Below are 16,114 nucleotides of genomic sequence, written 5' to 3' on the forward strand. Positions count from 1 at the left end.
CCTGTGAGTTGGATGTAGAAAAGTCAGAATCAATATAGATGTTTTTTATTTTAAAGAAAACTCAGATTTTACATAGTAAAAAACTGTAAATTATAGTGTCCGTCCAACATTTTTTTTACTTATAGTGAAAACCACCCTTGGATGATGGGTTAGTAGACTAAAAGCTTTAGGAATCCAAAGTACAACATATAATAAGTACCCTGTATCAAGATTGATGCAAAACAAGTGACATTTGACCTTTTAGAGAGATTTAGCAAAAAGAAACCACTTCTGGGGTCATTTGGGTGGATTTTCAATATCTCTGGCCCCCCTTGCTCGATTTTGATGGTTGACACCTCTTTCTGACCGTTAGAGCCAATAGAATCGAAGGGGGAGTCCCCCACACACACACGTTGTGAAGAGAAAAGGTGGGGGCTTCGCGCATGTAATTTAGCATCAGAGTGAACCTATCTCTAGCTTTGACATCTGGAAACGGAAAAGCAGTTTTAATGCTTATGGATTATCAGAAATCATTTCAAAGGGACACAGACACATTAGATTAACCTATGGATTAACTTCAGCAGCGTTTTTATCGTTTTAATGCCATTGAAGACCACTTTGGAGAGACTACAGAGCCAAGGTAAAAATGTTAGCATTTTTAGCTACCTAGCGTCACCTGTTTTGATGTCCGTTTTTGCTTATAATGTCACAAATACGTATAATTCAGTGGTAATGTCGGTGTCAATCGATTCTGTGTCACCTCACGATGTGAAATGATGTGTTGGATGTGGTGAAAAGATAAATAATAAGGTTTTGTGAGTGATTTTCGGCGCAGTAAGGTGTTAGCATTTTTCGCTCGTTGCTAATTCAGAGGCTCAGTGTTAGCATTGTGGGTTTTCTTTTGAAAAAAAAAAAAAAGATCAGTTAGATGAGTTTCTTCCCGTTACATGGATATAAAACATTCATAGTTGTATTAAATGAACATGCCCTCAGACACTGTTTCCTGCAAGATGTTGCGGCAGTACCGGGGTCTCTCGGGCCTAACAGGTTAACTACATCGTCGTACCGTGTCCTTTTCTCCGGCCATATCTATGTCCACATAGAGCATTTTTTTGTTGGACTCATATGTAGCGCAGCCGACCAAGATTTTTTATGTGAAGACTTGGGATTGAGAACGGGCTTGCTCATACTTGTCCAAGTGATGAACATCAGTAACACAATTTCAACAGCATTTTCTGTACCTGAACAAACAACCACTACAGAGAGGCAGTTCGCAATCAGGAACACAATATTCAAGGCCAGCTTTAAACCCAGGACATTGAAGTCACATAGTGGTAATAGAAAGTCGCAATAATAGAATTGATTTTATTTAAGAGATTGATGGTTAGATGGTTGAGACAATGTAGATTCTCTTGTTTGTGTGAAAGCAAATGCATAGTTTGAAAGTTTGTGATATAATAAACTGGTGTGATATATTGGTGACTAGGCAAATTCCAGCCAACAAATTCTCGCCGTCTGCCTTTCAAAGCCTATACCAGTCAAACATGGGGACAAGTGCAAACCCTAACACTAATAACCCTGTGAGCCTGCAGACTCATCCCTGGTGCCCTTTGCTCCATTAGCCAAACTCTCTTCTCGTTTCCTTTGTCGCGATTCTTTCTCAAGTACAGTACACATGCAAAGTGAAAAATGTATGTAGGCTCAACTCTGCCTCTTGTATACAAAAATAAATACCAAGAGAGCCAACAGACAGACAGACAAATGGGCAGATAGACAAATAAATGGGGAGGAAGGATAATTGAAAAGAGACAAAAACAAGGAAAGACATAGAGGATTAAGGAGTAAGGAAATCAGTCTGAGAGGTTGAGGAGAGGTCCCCAGAGTTTAGTTGCCCCTAGGGCAAACAGAGGTTAAGCTAGATTGCTCACACTTGAACTCTGACCTTTTTATTGACTCTCTCTTCAGGGCTGACTTTCCCAGGAGAACAGACAGACTCAGTTCATCTGTATTACATTCACTAACAAAAAAAGTTACTCTTGAGCAAGCATTGACATTATATCAATCAAGACTACAGGTGACAGGCGCCACCTGCAGAAATGTAAACTTTAGTAACATAAAAACGACTTCTATTACTGCTTTGACTATATTTAGGATCGATACAGAAACCATTATCTGTATCTGTGAGCATACAAAATTAAGTCTTTCTTGTTTTTGGATAAAGTACTGGAAGTGGTGTGGTGTATATAATGTACAGTTCCCAGCTGTGGGACTAATAAAGGATTTTTAATTCTGATATGAAATAACGTTTATTATTGGCATATAATTAGATATAACATATATTTATAATTGTATTATTTATCCCTCTCTCCGACTTACTTTTAATGCAAGAGCAAAAATGATAAAATAGCTAGCTAGCGCAAAAAGGACTGTTCAGACCCAGAGCTGTCAGTGCCCACCTGCTACCTGTTCCACTCATTTTCTGTAACCAGTGCGGCATTAAAGGAAAGACGGAATTGGCTAGCTAACTTACTAGCCAGTTGCTAAGAGTAAAATGTAACAACTTGCTTCATCCAGACACAATTGTCAAATTCCGGGAAAGCATATCACACGTGTTGAGGAAACTGTTGAGTCTTACATAGAACAAACTAAATTACCAATTTTCCAAATTACATTTCCACTAAATCATTTTTGTTTTACCATTTCTGAACCAGTTGAGTGTTGCCTTTGTGAAAGCAGACCCGACCAAATTAAAACAATGTATCATGCCCGGAATAGTTAGATTCAAGAACCAGACTAATTATTAATCGAAAATATCTGAAGTACAAGCAGCATACAGTAAGATGATAAAAAGCAAGTCTCTTGCACGTGTTGACCAAAATACAACATATATGCTTAAAAAGTATGCTAGCAAACTAACAGATCTGAATATGCTCAGGTACGAGATACCTATCATCCTAATTGAGTCCTAGCTTTATTACTGTGCCAAAATGGGCTTGGTGTTTTTTTATGTTAAAACAATTTAGAGAAAGTTTGTAAGTTTGTAAGTGAACCTTGACGAGACTTTCTATTGTATTTACCAATTTAGAGCCACAAAAACCATTCCACAGTCGGACTAGTAGTGCTGGCCAAAATGTAAGCCTCTACCTCACCAGTTTACATACACATACACACACACACACAGACGCACACACACTCCCAACAGCTGACAAGTTTCCAGACTGACTCCGGCCTCTCCAAGCACACATACATACGCATGCATGCCTGCACGGAAAACACACTCAATTCCTGAAAGAGAGTCAGCATTATTTTGTGGATTTGTTTTGGTCTGGTGCAAAACACAAGTCTCATTGGCTCTGCTGTACCTCGTAAACACATTTACACACACACCTACAGAGAGACCAGATGCAAACCAACCAGCACATGCAGTCATGCCAGCAGCAAACATACACACACACACACACACACACACACACACACACACACACACACACACACACACACACACACACACACACACACACAATATAAACACAAACACAGCATACACACCCACACACAAGTTTCCAACATTTACCCACTCACCTAGCCTGCAGCAGTCCAGGGGTGTCTCTGTCTGTTTTGAGGATGCCGCTCAGTGTGTGTGTATCTGAGTGTGTGTGTGTTTATGTGTGTGTGTGTGTGTGTGCGTGTGTGTGTCAGCGTGCCAGGGACAGAGGTGGTGTGTCGGTGAGTGCTGCTGTTGCTGTGGAGTGAACAGGGAGAGACAGACAGAGGGAGGAAGAAAGAGGGGAAGGGAGGTAGGGAGGTAAGGTGTGCTCTCCCTGCATCCCTCTTCCTCCTCCTCCTCCTCCTCCTCCTCCTCCTCCTCCTCCTCCTCCTCCTCCTCCTCCTCCTCCTCTTCCTCCTCCCCAGCCAGCAGGAGCAGCAGAGTGGCACAAGAGGCAGAAGGTGGGAGGATCAGAGGAGTTAGAAGGAGAAAAAACTCAACAGGAGCTACCCTGAATGGATAATTTGCTTACATTCTTTCAGACCCTTTGTTTTTCCAAATCAGTTTATTAGCATGTCTGCTTAGGCACATGTGGATATAAAGTGTATATGTTTTATATAATTTCCAACTATACTTTAACTTTACACCCTCCTATTGTCCGTCTCAATACTTCGTATGAATGCGTTTTTAAGATGAAAAGCATCACAAGGCAGACCAATGGACAGAGATGGGCACAGACAGACAGACAGACAGACAGACAGATTGAAGACAGAGGGGAACTCAGTACTTCCCACAGTGCACTTGTCCCCGGGGTGTAACAATCAGTGTCCACAAAATACTTTCTCATATTTTTTTAATTCTAATTTGTTGAGTGTTTTTGTGCAGCAACAATTTAGTACATTTTGCCAAACTACTCTTCTGTTAACATTGGATTTTCAATGAACTTTGAGAAAAATATGTACTGTGAGCAGGACATTTTACGACAATATATAGCGTCAATGTGGGTAGAGTTTTATTGTGACAAATATGACCATATTTGGAAAAAGAAAATTAAGAGGAGAGAGATCAGGTCGGGGCTGGATAACATCGGGTTTAAACTGAAATTACCAGATAAATGACTAGATTGGTTTGCAAGGTGCTTCTGTAGTTCTTGTTGACTGTGATAATAACTGGGATGCTAATTTTGGCTAATATGATGGCTTGTTTATAATATACTGACCAGAAAAAAAAGAAAAGCAGACTCCTTGCAGTGTTGTTTAGGACAAAAAGCTAAGCTAACGAGCTGGCGGACAGCAGACAGCTAGCGGCTAGCCAACTGTGACATACCCCACCTGTCACTCTAAGCAGCCACACTTAATTATGCATTACTAAAAGCTTTAATATATTCCACGGAATTTATGATGAAGCGCAAGAAAATGTTTTGTAACAGACTGTAAATATGTTTTTTGTTAATGCTAAAGAACTGTAGCTTGATATTTGTCAATGTCCCATGTTTCTATGTGTCATAAAAAAACAGCGGTTGCTAACAAGTGACTAAATATGACTACTTAACGTCAAGCCGAACATTAGCCACCTTTAGCTTAGCGGTAGTGATGCGCAGTCATCCGACCGTGATGTAGTTTGTTTATTATGTTAGCTTTGTACTTCTAGCGATTGCATTTTCCCTTCAAAAATCGTAAAAGTCGTTTTCATATGTGGAGATTATCCCACTGAACTGAAAAACTGAACAGGATTATTTTTGGTGCAATATTACAAAATCCACTGGATCCCATTGCTTTTGTTGAAGGACACATGGCGATGCTCACTTTAGTGTTAGCCTTCAAAAATATGTCATCACTAAAGTCTACTATAGAATATTTGGCCAATGATGCTAAAAAGAAACTGCGTAAACCAGTCGTCACTAATTTAGGCTTAAGTCATGACTCCAATTAGGGATGTCCAAATGCTTTATTCAGTAACCCGTTGCAGAGAATGTACCACTTCCCATCTAACGTTAGAAATATGAAATCAGTGAGGGTTTAGCTCTGGCTCTTAATATCTAACAATATCTAAAAAAGAGTGGTTTGGAAATGTCACCGGAATTTATTTGTGTTTTGATTTTGTTTAATGATAAACTTAGATTTTCTTTTTCTTTTCTAGTGAAATGCTCCTTTAAGTGACGGGATTTCCTCCTTTTCCGAAACACACTGAGAAACAGAGTGGAAGCCAAAACCAGATGGGAGGACGGCGATTCAGACGGAGGAATGAGAGGCGAGGAGAGAGGAGTGAATGATGAGAGGAGGACGAGCAGACGTCTGAGGACCACCATGTCTGCCCACCATGTTGCCCTCCTCTCCTTTTCCTCATCTGTCTGTCTCCCACTTTAATACCATTTCAACTCTTCTCTCTAATGTTTTTCTCTATCTTTTTCTGCTGTTATTTCACACCCCTCCCTCTCTTCCTCTGGGTGTGTTTTCTTCTCTCTACTTTCGGTCACACTCCTTTCTTCACTTCTCTCTGTTTCTACAGCTGTCTCTTTGCACTTGTTCTCTCGATGCTTGATCACTTATTTAACTCCGTTCATGAACTGCTTAACCGATTTCAGTAAATGTTTCTTTGTGTGAAAACTGTGGGACCTGAATTTGCGTTACCACATGTATTGACCACTGGGGTTTGCAAACACGCCTTAAACAGTTTCGCCTACACATTTGTAATCTCTTTGTATGTATCTCATCTTCCATCCTCTCAGTACTTCTTCTCCTCCTCTATCAATTTCTCTCATTCTTCTATGTCTGCTGCAAGTGTGTCTGTTGGCTGCATTAGTTGACGCTCTGCTCCATTGGCTGATTTCTAAACTGATAGGCAAAGTTCAGGGAGGCTGCCAGACCAGAGGAATAAGCCCCACCCACCAACTCCCCCAATAGAAGCCCACCACCCTCTACACAACTAATGAATAAAAGAATGTTGCTTATGTTGCTTAATGTTGTTTAAAAGAAAAGGGCTTTCAACAGTCCCCTGGGTGTGTGTTTGTGTGTGCCCATTTTCAGAAAGTCTGCAGTCATTAGGGTTGGCGCATGCAGACAAAAAGAGCAATTAAAGGCCTTATAAACACAACCGCAGAAAGAGTGAAAAAAAATAAAGTGTTGCCCACTTAAGCTGCAGTCTAAAATGTGTGAAGCAAAACCCACTACTTCTTAAATACACTTGAATGGAAAAAATTATTGAAAAAATACAGTGCAGCGTAATTAGTTGGGAAACAAACACCAGTGATTAGCCGCGTTCACACCGGAGTACTTTTCCCACAATAGTTCATCAGAACTCAGATATATTTGCGTTCACACCAAAAAGCCCCCTGAACTAAATGAGTTAATCAGAACCATTTTTACCCCCTTTTCAGTCCCTGCTAGAGAGCAGGGACTGTTGTGGGAGAAAAAGGTTCCTATGTCTGATTGGCTGGGCGGAATGCAAACCACGCCCCGTAAAACTCCCAAAAAGTCTTGTGAAGCCGCCATTTTATTATCCTCGCATTAGCATTATTAGCATTAGCATTAGCCCAGCGCACAAACGCAGAGAGACTAACTTATGGCAACACAAAAGAAAACATGGGAGCGGTGGAGATGAGGAGGTGTCGGCGTTCTGGCGATTTACTCTGAAGGCTTCAGTAGAAGCTGCTGGGAGTCACAGCAGCTTCTACTGAAGCCAGTCCCCAACTCCGGGGACTTCCGGCCGGGGACTTCGGGTGGCAGTATACGCCGTGAAGTGGTTTGCGGCCTGCCAGTAAACCCAAAGCAGAAGAAGAAGAAGTGACGTCAGCGGCTTCATTTGGCTAATCCACCCCCAGGAACTCATTGCGGTGTGAACGTGATCTGCTTTAGTTCATCAGAACTAAAAGAGTTCTCGGATACAGCTTTGGTGTTTTGCTTTTTATATCAGATATGCCATTTTGTCTAAAACCTCACTCATTGTACATTGGCTGCCTCTTTTTAATGTCTTGAATTTTGTCTGATGGAAAGATGAAACACATCAATTCCAGTATAGCTCAGATACTTTCCTGGGAAATGGGGAGCTTATCCAAAGCAGTTACAGTGGAAGTCAGGAACTGTTGCCAGGATGAATCACAGCATGATGTGATGGACTATCAATTGTAACAAGACCGGCCGACAGAAGAGAAAACTGGTAGTACAACAATCCACACATAGTCAACCTAAAATCCTAAAATCAATTAAGCAAAAACTACAAATGTTTGTATTATCAGGTGTAACATGTTTAATTTAAGTGGTATTTCACAAGGTAAAGCTAAACCTGTGCCTGATGAAAGTACAGTTATTTTTACAAATTACACAGTATGTGCCGTAATTTGGCTTGATTTTGTAGAATATTGAATAAGATAATATCTTGAACATTATCTCAGTCATATGTTGTGGACAGCTGTGTTTGGTCATAGTTTTTTGGAATCTATCCCTAAAATGAGGACATATAGAGAAAAACAAGGCTAAGCTTTTAATTCAAGTTGGATGAAAGAAAGGAGCGCTCAAAAGTCTCTGTAAGGCAAACTGTAGTAAAAATATAATTCCTGCTTATTATGCAGTTTTATATAATTAAAAAGTGAATTGGGGCTTTTTATTGGAATTTAAATCAAAAGAAAACGAATGGCAATGAAATATCTGATGTAGTGAAAGCAACCGCAAACATATTACGGTAAGGATGACAATTTACTGGCAAAGTAAAGTAACGGCTCAACTGAGGTGCTCCACTCACACTGGTTCCCATTTGTCCTTATTGAGGCTGAAACATAAGCACTGCCATCCAATTATTTGTAAAAGAAGGCCTGGGGTCACAGGTCACGGCTATTTATTACTGAATCAAAAGGGATCCCAGTGTGTTTTCAGATGCATCCAGGAAGTCTGTTACACATTCCCACACTAACCCGCCGTGTTTAGACTTAGGGGTCCTGAGGTGAAAGTCACCACAAACTCCTGGACAAGAAGCGTCCTCATATTTTACTGCCACAGAAATCTGGATTATCAAGACATATAGAGAGTCTCAAAGCTGAAGTATTTATAGTTAAAGGAAAAGGAAGAAAGCTGAAATGTAGTAAGCACTCATGGTAACACTGTATGGGCTCTGGCAGTGTTTAAAGACGTGTAAGTGGAAAAGAAAAATGTGAACAGACTTGGACAGTTTTGAACCCTTAGTCAATGCTGCCGTCATTTCACGCCTCTGTCCAAAAGTCCCACTTAACCCTTGTATGGTGTTCGGGTCTGTGGGACCCGTTTTCATTATTTATCTAAAGAAAAATGATATCAATTATTTTTTCAAACTCACACTCACACTGTGAAGAACATATATCAGAACACATTTTCAATGACCACCCACTGTAAACCCCCCCTACACATGTATATTACATACAGGATGTTCGGAAAAAAGTGTGGAAATTGTGCGTGCGTGCGTGAGACTTTTGTGTTTCTGCCCCTGCCATTCTGCACAAGGTTGCAACATTGTTGATAAATTCAAGCACTGACACCTGTCTGCATTATGTCTTGCAGGAACCAATCTTTATTTTTTTCACACTCTATCCCAGCTGCACATTTGGGGCGGGACACAATAAATAAAGCTTCGCCAGTTTGGGTCCTTATCACAACTGATCAAGATGGCCAAAAGATTCTCTGCTCAGAGGGGCTTGCAAATGATTTTGGAAGAGAGAGAACCATTTGATGATGATGTAGAGGAAGAGGAAGATGTTTCAGAATGTGAGGATCACATTTCTGAGAATTCTGAGTCTGGCACTTTAATCCATTAATGTGATCTAACAAATGTAAAAGGGCAAATATTAACCATATATGCTGTTTATATTGCTTGTAATTGGGATGAAGTAAACATCTGTTGAGCATTTTAACATAAAATAGTTTGATTGTGTTGAATTGAAACCCAAAAAGGCAGCGGGTCCACCAGACCCACGAACACTGGCTGAATAACAAAAATATGAACACCACACAAGGGTTAATGAAGATTTTAGGCTTCTGGATTGCCAGTTGCTGGACTATAAGTGCTGGGATACTAGCCATTGGCTGTATAAGAAGTGTCCAAGAGTGTACATGTCCATGAACACAGACACCCAACAATCAAAACAAAGCTGCATGTTCAACTACTGTCCACCCTGCTGTCCATAACTGTGCATGCATGGTGGGACCCACTTTCACATGGTGCATTCCAAAGTACACCCTAGACATGACTTCTTTGGCCTCCTGACTCTTGAAAGGGTGAGTAGGGGCTTGGGGTGGGGTCATCTGACTTATTCTGCCAAATGAAGACACACTCCACTTTACCTCACTGTAGCAGATTTATTTTCACACCCACAGGTGGGGAGGACACATGCACATTCTTCTCACAGGAAGTTGCAAACCTTTACGAGAACCAATAGTGTTCACCAAAAGTCATTGAGAGTGACCTGACATCGAGGCACAGTCAGTTTACCCAGGAGAATGTCTCTTTTATATTGTGCTACATGTATGTGCACAATACGAAATATTGAAACCATTGCTTCCACGGCACAGATCACCCGCAGAGGGCGTGGTTAGGCCACTGCAGGGTTTCGGCCCTGGCAGCTCGGGTTACTGAAACACTCTGAGAATCTGAGGCGTGGGGTGAAGCCCCTCAGTAATACTGCACCCTTTGTGTCCCTTCCTCAAGCCCTCAAGCAGGTGGAACAGCTGAGCAGAGTGCAGAGGAGAGCAACTGCTGCCTCACCACCATCATTAGATCATTTCAGAAATCCACTCTCGGGGACAACAGTGCAGTACAGTGTCAAATATGGCTTTGCCAAGATGAGACAAAAAGAAATCTGCCATATATATATAACATCACCACCATAATTTTATAACCTTTGATTGCCAAGGACTTGTTGTTAATTTTTAAACACCCAGCTCAAACTGCTTTGACTCAAAATGCGCTTACCAGGTTCCTCAACCACCTGAAATGGATCAATTCCTAAGCAAAGGAGCAGCGGTTCTACTCCAAGTCCCTCCTGTGTGACTGAACTTCTCACCATATCACTGAGGGAGATGCCAGCCACTCTCCTGAGAAAACCCATTTTGGCCGCTTTGTATCCGCAAATCATCATGACTCATCCTTCCTGACCATTGGTGAGGGTAGGAACGAAGATGGACCGGTATATTGAGAGCTTTGTCTGAAAAAAAATGTAAAACAGTCAAATGCATCATTCCTCTACCACTCTATAGCACCACACAGGTAAAACAACCACTAATAATAATATAGTTCAACCCTGGCTGGAAGCTCCTAGAATGCAGATATGCTACAATATGGCATGCTAGCCCTTGCTCTGCCTACAACCCCTCCCATGTTGCACTGGTATGCCAACAGCTGCCCAACCATGACTGCACATACAGGCCCCTGTTGACTTGCCAGCCTAGGGGACATTTAAACTTTAAAGGGCCAAACTGGGCAGCTGGGTGTGTCCATTCTGCGTTGGAGTGTGTGTGCTGCATTCTCTAGCTCATCCACTCACTTCTAGACTCACCGGTCACAGACAATAAGGACTAAAGGACCTTCTTTCCATCACATTTCTTTTTATACTTTCACTAATTCTTTATTAAAAAGTATTTCAAAGACAAAGGAACATCTGCAGCCCAGAGGATAATTATTTTTGAGTTGTGTTTGCTGTCCCTTCACAATGGGTTCATTTATTGCCAAGATGCTTCTTCCGACAGTCAGCAGCCTGGTGTTTCTGCCTACAGCCAGTGTGGCTGCCAAGAGGGGCTTCCACATGGAGGCCATGGTCTACTTCTTCACGATGTTCTTCACTGCGGTAGGCTTATGGTTCTGTTTTCATGTGACAGACTGAATTTGTGTGGATTGCGTTTCTTTAATTGTGGTGTTTATACTTTATTTCATATCCATGTTTTTTAGAGTTCATTTTATGTCAAATAAATCAAGTATACAATATGTTAATCCATATCCTACCTAGTCACTCATTTAATCTATTAAGGCTTTGCTCGCAACAACTTTAAGTGACAACATGTAGAAATAACCTCATATTTAATGAAACTCAGATATTAATTTAATTGCTATATAAATAAACTATTTGCTATTTCTCCATATAACTCCAAATATGTGAGCATTGCTAATTGCTTATAGAAAGGAAAGTAGAGAGAAGACTTTCTAGATTTAGGATATCAATTAAATTGAATTGCAATTGGTACCGAGCTGTATACAGACTCTATATAAAGGTTGTTCATTGATTTGTAACTTATTTAACTAACCATTAACCTCCTTGTATAATTATTTTTAAATTTCAAATAATTGTATGGGTGTTCTATGACCATATAAAAATAGAAATGGAAAAGCTGTTTGACATTTAATTAACAAAGTTGTTGCCCCTGTGTAGTCAATAACATTCAAATATTCATTCAAGTTTCCAAAGTAAAATGTTATAATAAAAATACACATGTGAACATGTTTAATGCTATTGTGGTATATCATTGTAATTTTCAAGTTTATAATATCATTTTAATAAAGTCCCTTATGGGCTTCCATACCCTCCACCACTGTGGCTTTCTGTTTAACTTGTATGTCTCTCTGTAGATCTACCATGCATGTGATGGACCAGGCCTCTCCATCCTGTGTTTCATGAGATACGATGTTCTGGAGTATTTCAGTGTTTACAGCACCGCTCTCTCCATGTGGGTCACACTGATAGGTAAGTCTTTGTTAACAGTATTGTATTATCTTTTCTACATGGATTTTCCTGAAACGATGTTGAAAATGATGACATGACCTTGAGAAAGATACTTTTCAAAAGACCAGAAGTCTTCCATTCCACAACTTTCTGTTTCTTTCTTAAAAAAGAACTGTTTGTTGTGTAAATTCAAGCAAGCAATAAGAAAATGTTACACCCCTCAAAAAATTGAAAACAAAAGTCAATTCTCGTCAACTACACTTCCCAGGCACAAGGTTAAAAACAAGCAGCTCTGCCCGCAGCAGTTGTTGATAACACATGTTATGTCTTTGAGTTCAGCTCACATGTGCTCATACTCACTTGCTTTCACTCTCATATTTCCACACACACACACACAGACAGACACACTCAGACACATACACACACACACATACACACACAAATACGCCCCTGTGGTTTTTGTAACAAGCCCTTTAAATCCTATGCTGTGAAAAGCCAAATTGGACAGCTGACTTTTTCATTCTAGACTAATAGTAATGGTATTGTGTATCACGTTTAAAAATGGCTTTTCAAGTTTTAAAGAATGAAATGCTCATTAGATGGACCAGCTCATGAATGTGCTTGGGCCTATTTATGCTAGACCTGTTCTGAATTTTGGTGCGTTGATACGGATTCATTTGCAAGTGCATTACTGCCTGGCAGGCCAGCATCCAGCGTTTGGCTGTACTAAATATATATTTGTGTAAATTCCTCATGGAGAATACCAAAATGAGGCGGAGGGACATCAGTCCACTAGCTAGGCTAATTATGTCTCGTTTGAAAATAAGCTAGTTGTGGTCACATTGGTATTCGTGAAGTAAATTAATATCGTAAATACTCTAATCACCGAAGCGCACTCCAGACTCTGAGTACTGTTGGACATTTCCGTTTGGTTATTCAGAGATGTGTGGAAGTAACTTTTTTGCCATACTATTTATTAAAACGTTTAGCTAGCTAACAAGCTTACTTTTTTTCTAAATCCCTAAGTTAGCTATAGCCTATACTTTCAAAAAAAATGTATGCCTGTATGTATAGGTATGTTAAAGGCTGGTGTTCATACGAAAATGTAATTGCTCCAGAGTTCACTCGACAGCGGGCCCCCCTTTCACATGTCTCTAACATGCAGTATGTGTCTCCTCGTCCCAGCTCTGGGTGACTTTGATGAACCCCAGCGCTCCAGCGTTACTATGTTTGGAGTCTTGACAACCGCTGTGAGGATCTATCAGGATCGCTGGGGCTATGGGATCTACTCTGGACCCATTGGATCTGCTGTCTTTATCATCACTGTGAAATGGGTGAGTAGCTTTAGATTAACAGGGCATTGTTACAAGGCATACATTATGATCCAATCAATTCTCTGTCCTATCCACCATTTTCTTCCCCTTTCTCCATTTCCTTCCTTTCTTACATATCCACCATCTTCATTGACCTAGAACAACTTTTTCTTCTGTCCTATCTTTCTTGACTTCTTCTCTTAAATTATTTTCTTTGTACTTTCCCAATTCCATCTTGTCCTTTTACTTTCCGTTGTTTCCACCCTTCTCTACTTATCTTCTTCTTCCTTTGCAGCTTGTCTTTGCTCTTACTGTCAACTCGAATTCCTTGTCATTCTAATCTGTAGCTAACATTATTCTGAACTCCTGGTGTTTCAGCTACAGAAAATGAAGCAGTTGAGGGCTGTGTATCCGGAAAAGTCTGTGTATACACAGCAGGTCGGCCCGGGATGCTGCTTTGGTGCTCTTGCTCTGATGCTGCGTTTCTACTTTGAGGTGACTTTTGTCATTAAATAACAATCCTAACCCATTAAAAAAAAGTACAATTATACGATGAATTGCCACCTATTTACATTGTTAACAGGATTTAGGGACATCCCTTTGTTCCGATGGACCATAATTGCAAAACACCAATGGTCTGAAACATGTCCTATTGGACCAAAAGCCCATTTATCCAACAGTCTGTAACCCAGAAAATAAACACCCATTGTTCCAAAGGCCCATTGATCAGGTGCATGGTTCATTATTTTATCAAATATTTGACATAAACAATGTTTTTTTCCTACTATGGCATAACCCACACTTCCCTGCCTCTGATTGGCTAGTTTTTCATTAATAAGTGGAGTATTTACTGGCGTATTCTATGTCATAGAAACGTGCCAATCTCTTCAGGTTATGTTAACCACAGACCTTATTCCAGGCTTCTAATCACAAGCACATTCAAAAAAACGTTGAGACGAGGGATCTGAAGGGGCAAAATGGGAAACGCTTTTCCGGGTTTTAGGACTTAGTACTGCACCACTCCATTGATAGGGCTGTTCGGCTTAGACATATGGAGTCTAATTGGTTATGATGATGGTAAACATTTCACGGAAAGTCAATCAAAGACAGCGTAGATCAGGACATGCCTTTACCCCATTCTGCATAATAATTAGCTGTGTGTTTCCGTTTGTTTCACGGAAAGTGTAATAATGGGTGTGTGCATTTCGGGTAACAGTCTCTTGGACCAAAGGGAACTTTTTTCGGGGCTGTTGGGGTTTCAGAATAATGGGCTGTCAGAACATTGGCTAGGCAGTTAACCATCACATACATTTTTTTAAATGTCTACTTGAAATGTCAGAAGTTGCTATGCAGTTGTATCTTTTGTTAAAATATGTTGTGTTTTTGTGTTACATTTAAGAGGTCATCAGACAGAGAAAATGTACTCATTAATAAAATAAATGACCCTGAATAATATGGGCTTTATTCACTTCACTGCAGGAGTGGGACTACGCCTATGTCCACAGCTTCTACCATCTGTCTTTGGCTGTGTCCTTCATACTGCTGCTGCCAAAGAAGAACCGCTACGCAGGAACAGGACGAAATGCTGCCAAACTCAGCTGCTTTGCTCTTTTCTGCTGCGTACGTTATATTTATTTATTATAAATATGAGAGGATTGATAGGACTAACACAGTAGGTTGTTTGATCTACATAGAAAGTAAAAGGTAATATCAAGTGACCCTCTAACAGAGCATAATTGATGTCAGTCAAGCTCAGATATCATTTATGTTACCCTAATCCTGCTTCCTACTTGTTCCCTCTCCAGTCCGTAACCCCTGGAACCACTAAAGAGAAGAAGGACAAGACGAAGGACAAGACGAAGGACAAGACGAAGGACAAGACGAAGAAGAAGTCTTCTCGGACCGTGTGGACAGTCCCCACTGAGAAGCTGTGGACAGGACGCTGTAGCACCCCCATCCTGCCTCTTTACAACCCACCACCCTCAACACCTGTCAAAGGGACCAGCATCAGCAAGCTCAAAGAGATGAACGGCTGGAAGTGAACCCAAAACACATAGCTGTCTAACATAGGAGGACTTAAACCTGAAGAGCGATAGATAATGGTTGACTATGAGCGGGAAACAGGAAAAACACCAAATACCTGTCAGCCAAATTCTGATAAACTTGTATGTGGCTGGTAAGTTAATCTTCTTGAGCAGGAAACCAACCATCATGTGGACGTTCCTTTCTATTCCAAAAAAATATGTTTTGCTGGTAGAATATTTAAGGTCAGAAGCGACTTTAGGCATCAACCAGCCACTGTAGCTAGCAGGTAGCAAAGCATAAGTAACCTGAGGTAGTTATAAACTTCATAGGCAGGAACAAAAAGGCCTCTGGTGCCCTCAAACTCCAGATAAGAACCGAGCTCTCTGAAGCACTTGTCCAGAGCTGAAGACAGGCAGCGCGCTATGAAAGAACACACACAGCAAGAACAGGGAGACGGTGGCTCAGACAAGCCAGTAAAACTGACTGGAAGATTTATGAGAAGAAGAAACAGGCAGATGGTTTATCTCTCCAAAATATATAAATTGTCTTTAGAAATGTTCCTCAGGGGAGACCTTTCGTCTGCTCGCCTGTGTTTGTCCGTCTCCCCCTCCTCTTTCTCTTTCCCTTTCCCGTGTC

General features: G+C 40.8%; 1 protein-coding gene across 1 annotated transcript; it reads left to right on the top strand.

The window, feature by feature from the left end:
- Positions 1 to 11,135: 11,135 nt before the first annotated feature.
- On the top strand, positions 11,136 to 15,495 carry mymk (myomaker, myoblast fusion factor). The gene is made up of 6 exons (XM_034117540.1): positions 11,136 to 11,270; positions 12,047 to 12,161; positions 13,326 to 13,474; positions 13,832 to 13,948; positions 14,933 to 15,073; positions 15,259 to 15,495. The coding sequence occupies exons 1-6, from the start codon at positions 11,136 to 11,138 to the stop codon at positions 15,493 to 15,495; spliced, it is 894 nt and encodes a 297-aa protein (XP_033973431.1).
- The last annotated feature ends 619 nt before the right edge of the window (positions 15,496 to 16,114 follow it).

The sequence above is a fragment of the Trematomus bernacchii genome, unplaced genomic scaffold, assembly GCF_902827165.1.
Source record: "Trematomus bernacchii unplaced genomic scaffold, fTreBer1.1, whole genome shotgun sequence".
Lineage (NCBI taxonomy): Eukaryota > Metazoa > Chordata > Actinopteri > Perciformes > Nototheniidae > Trematomus > Trematomus bernacchii.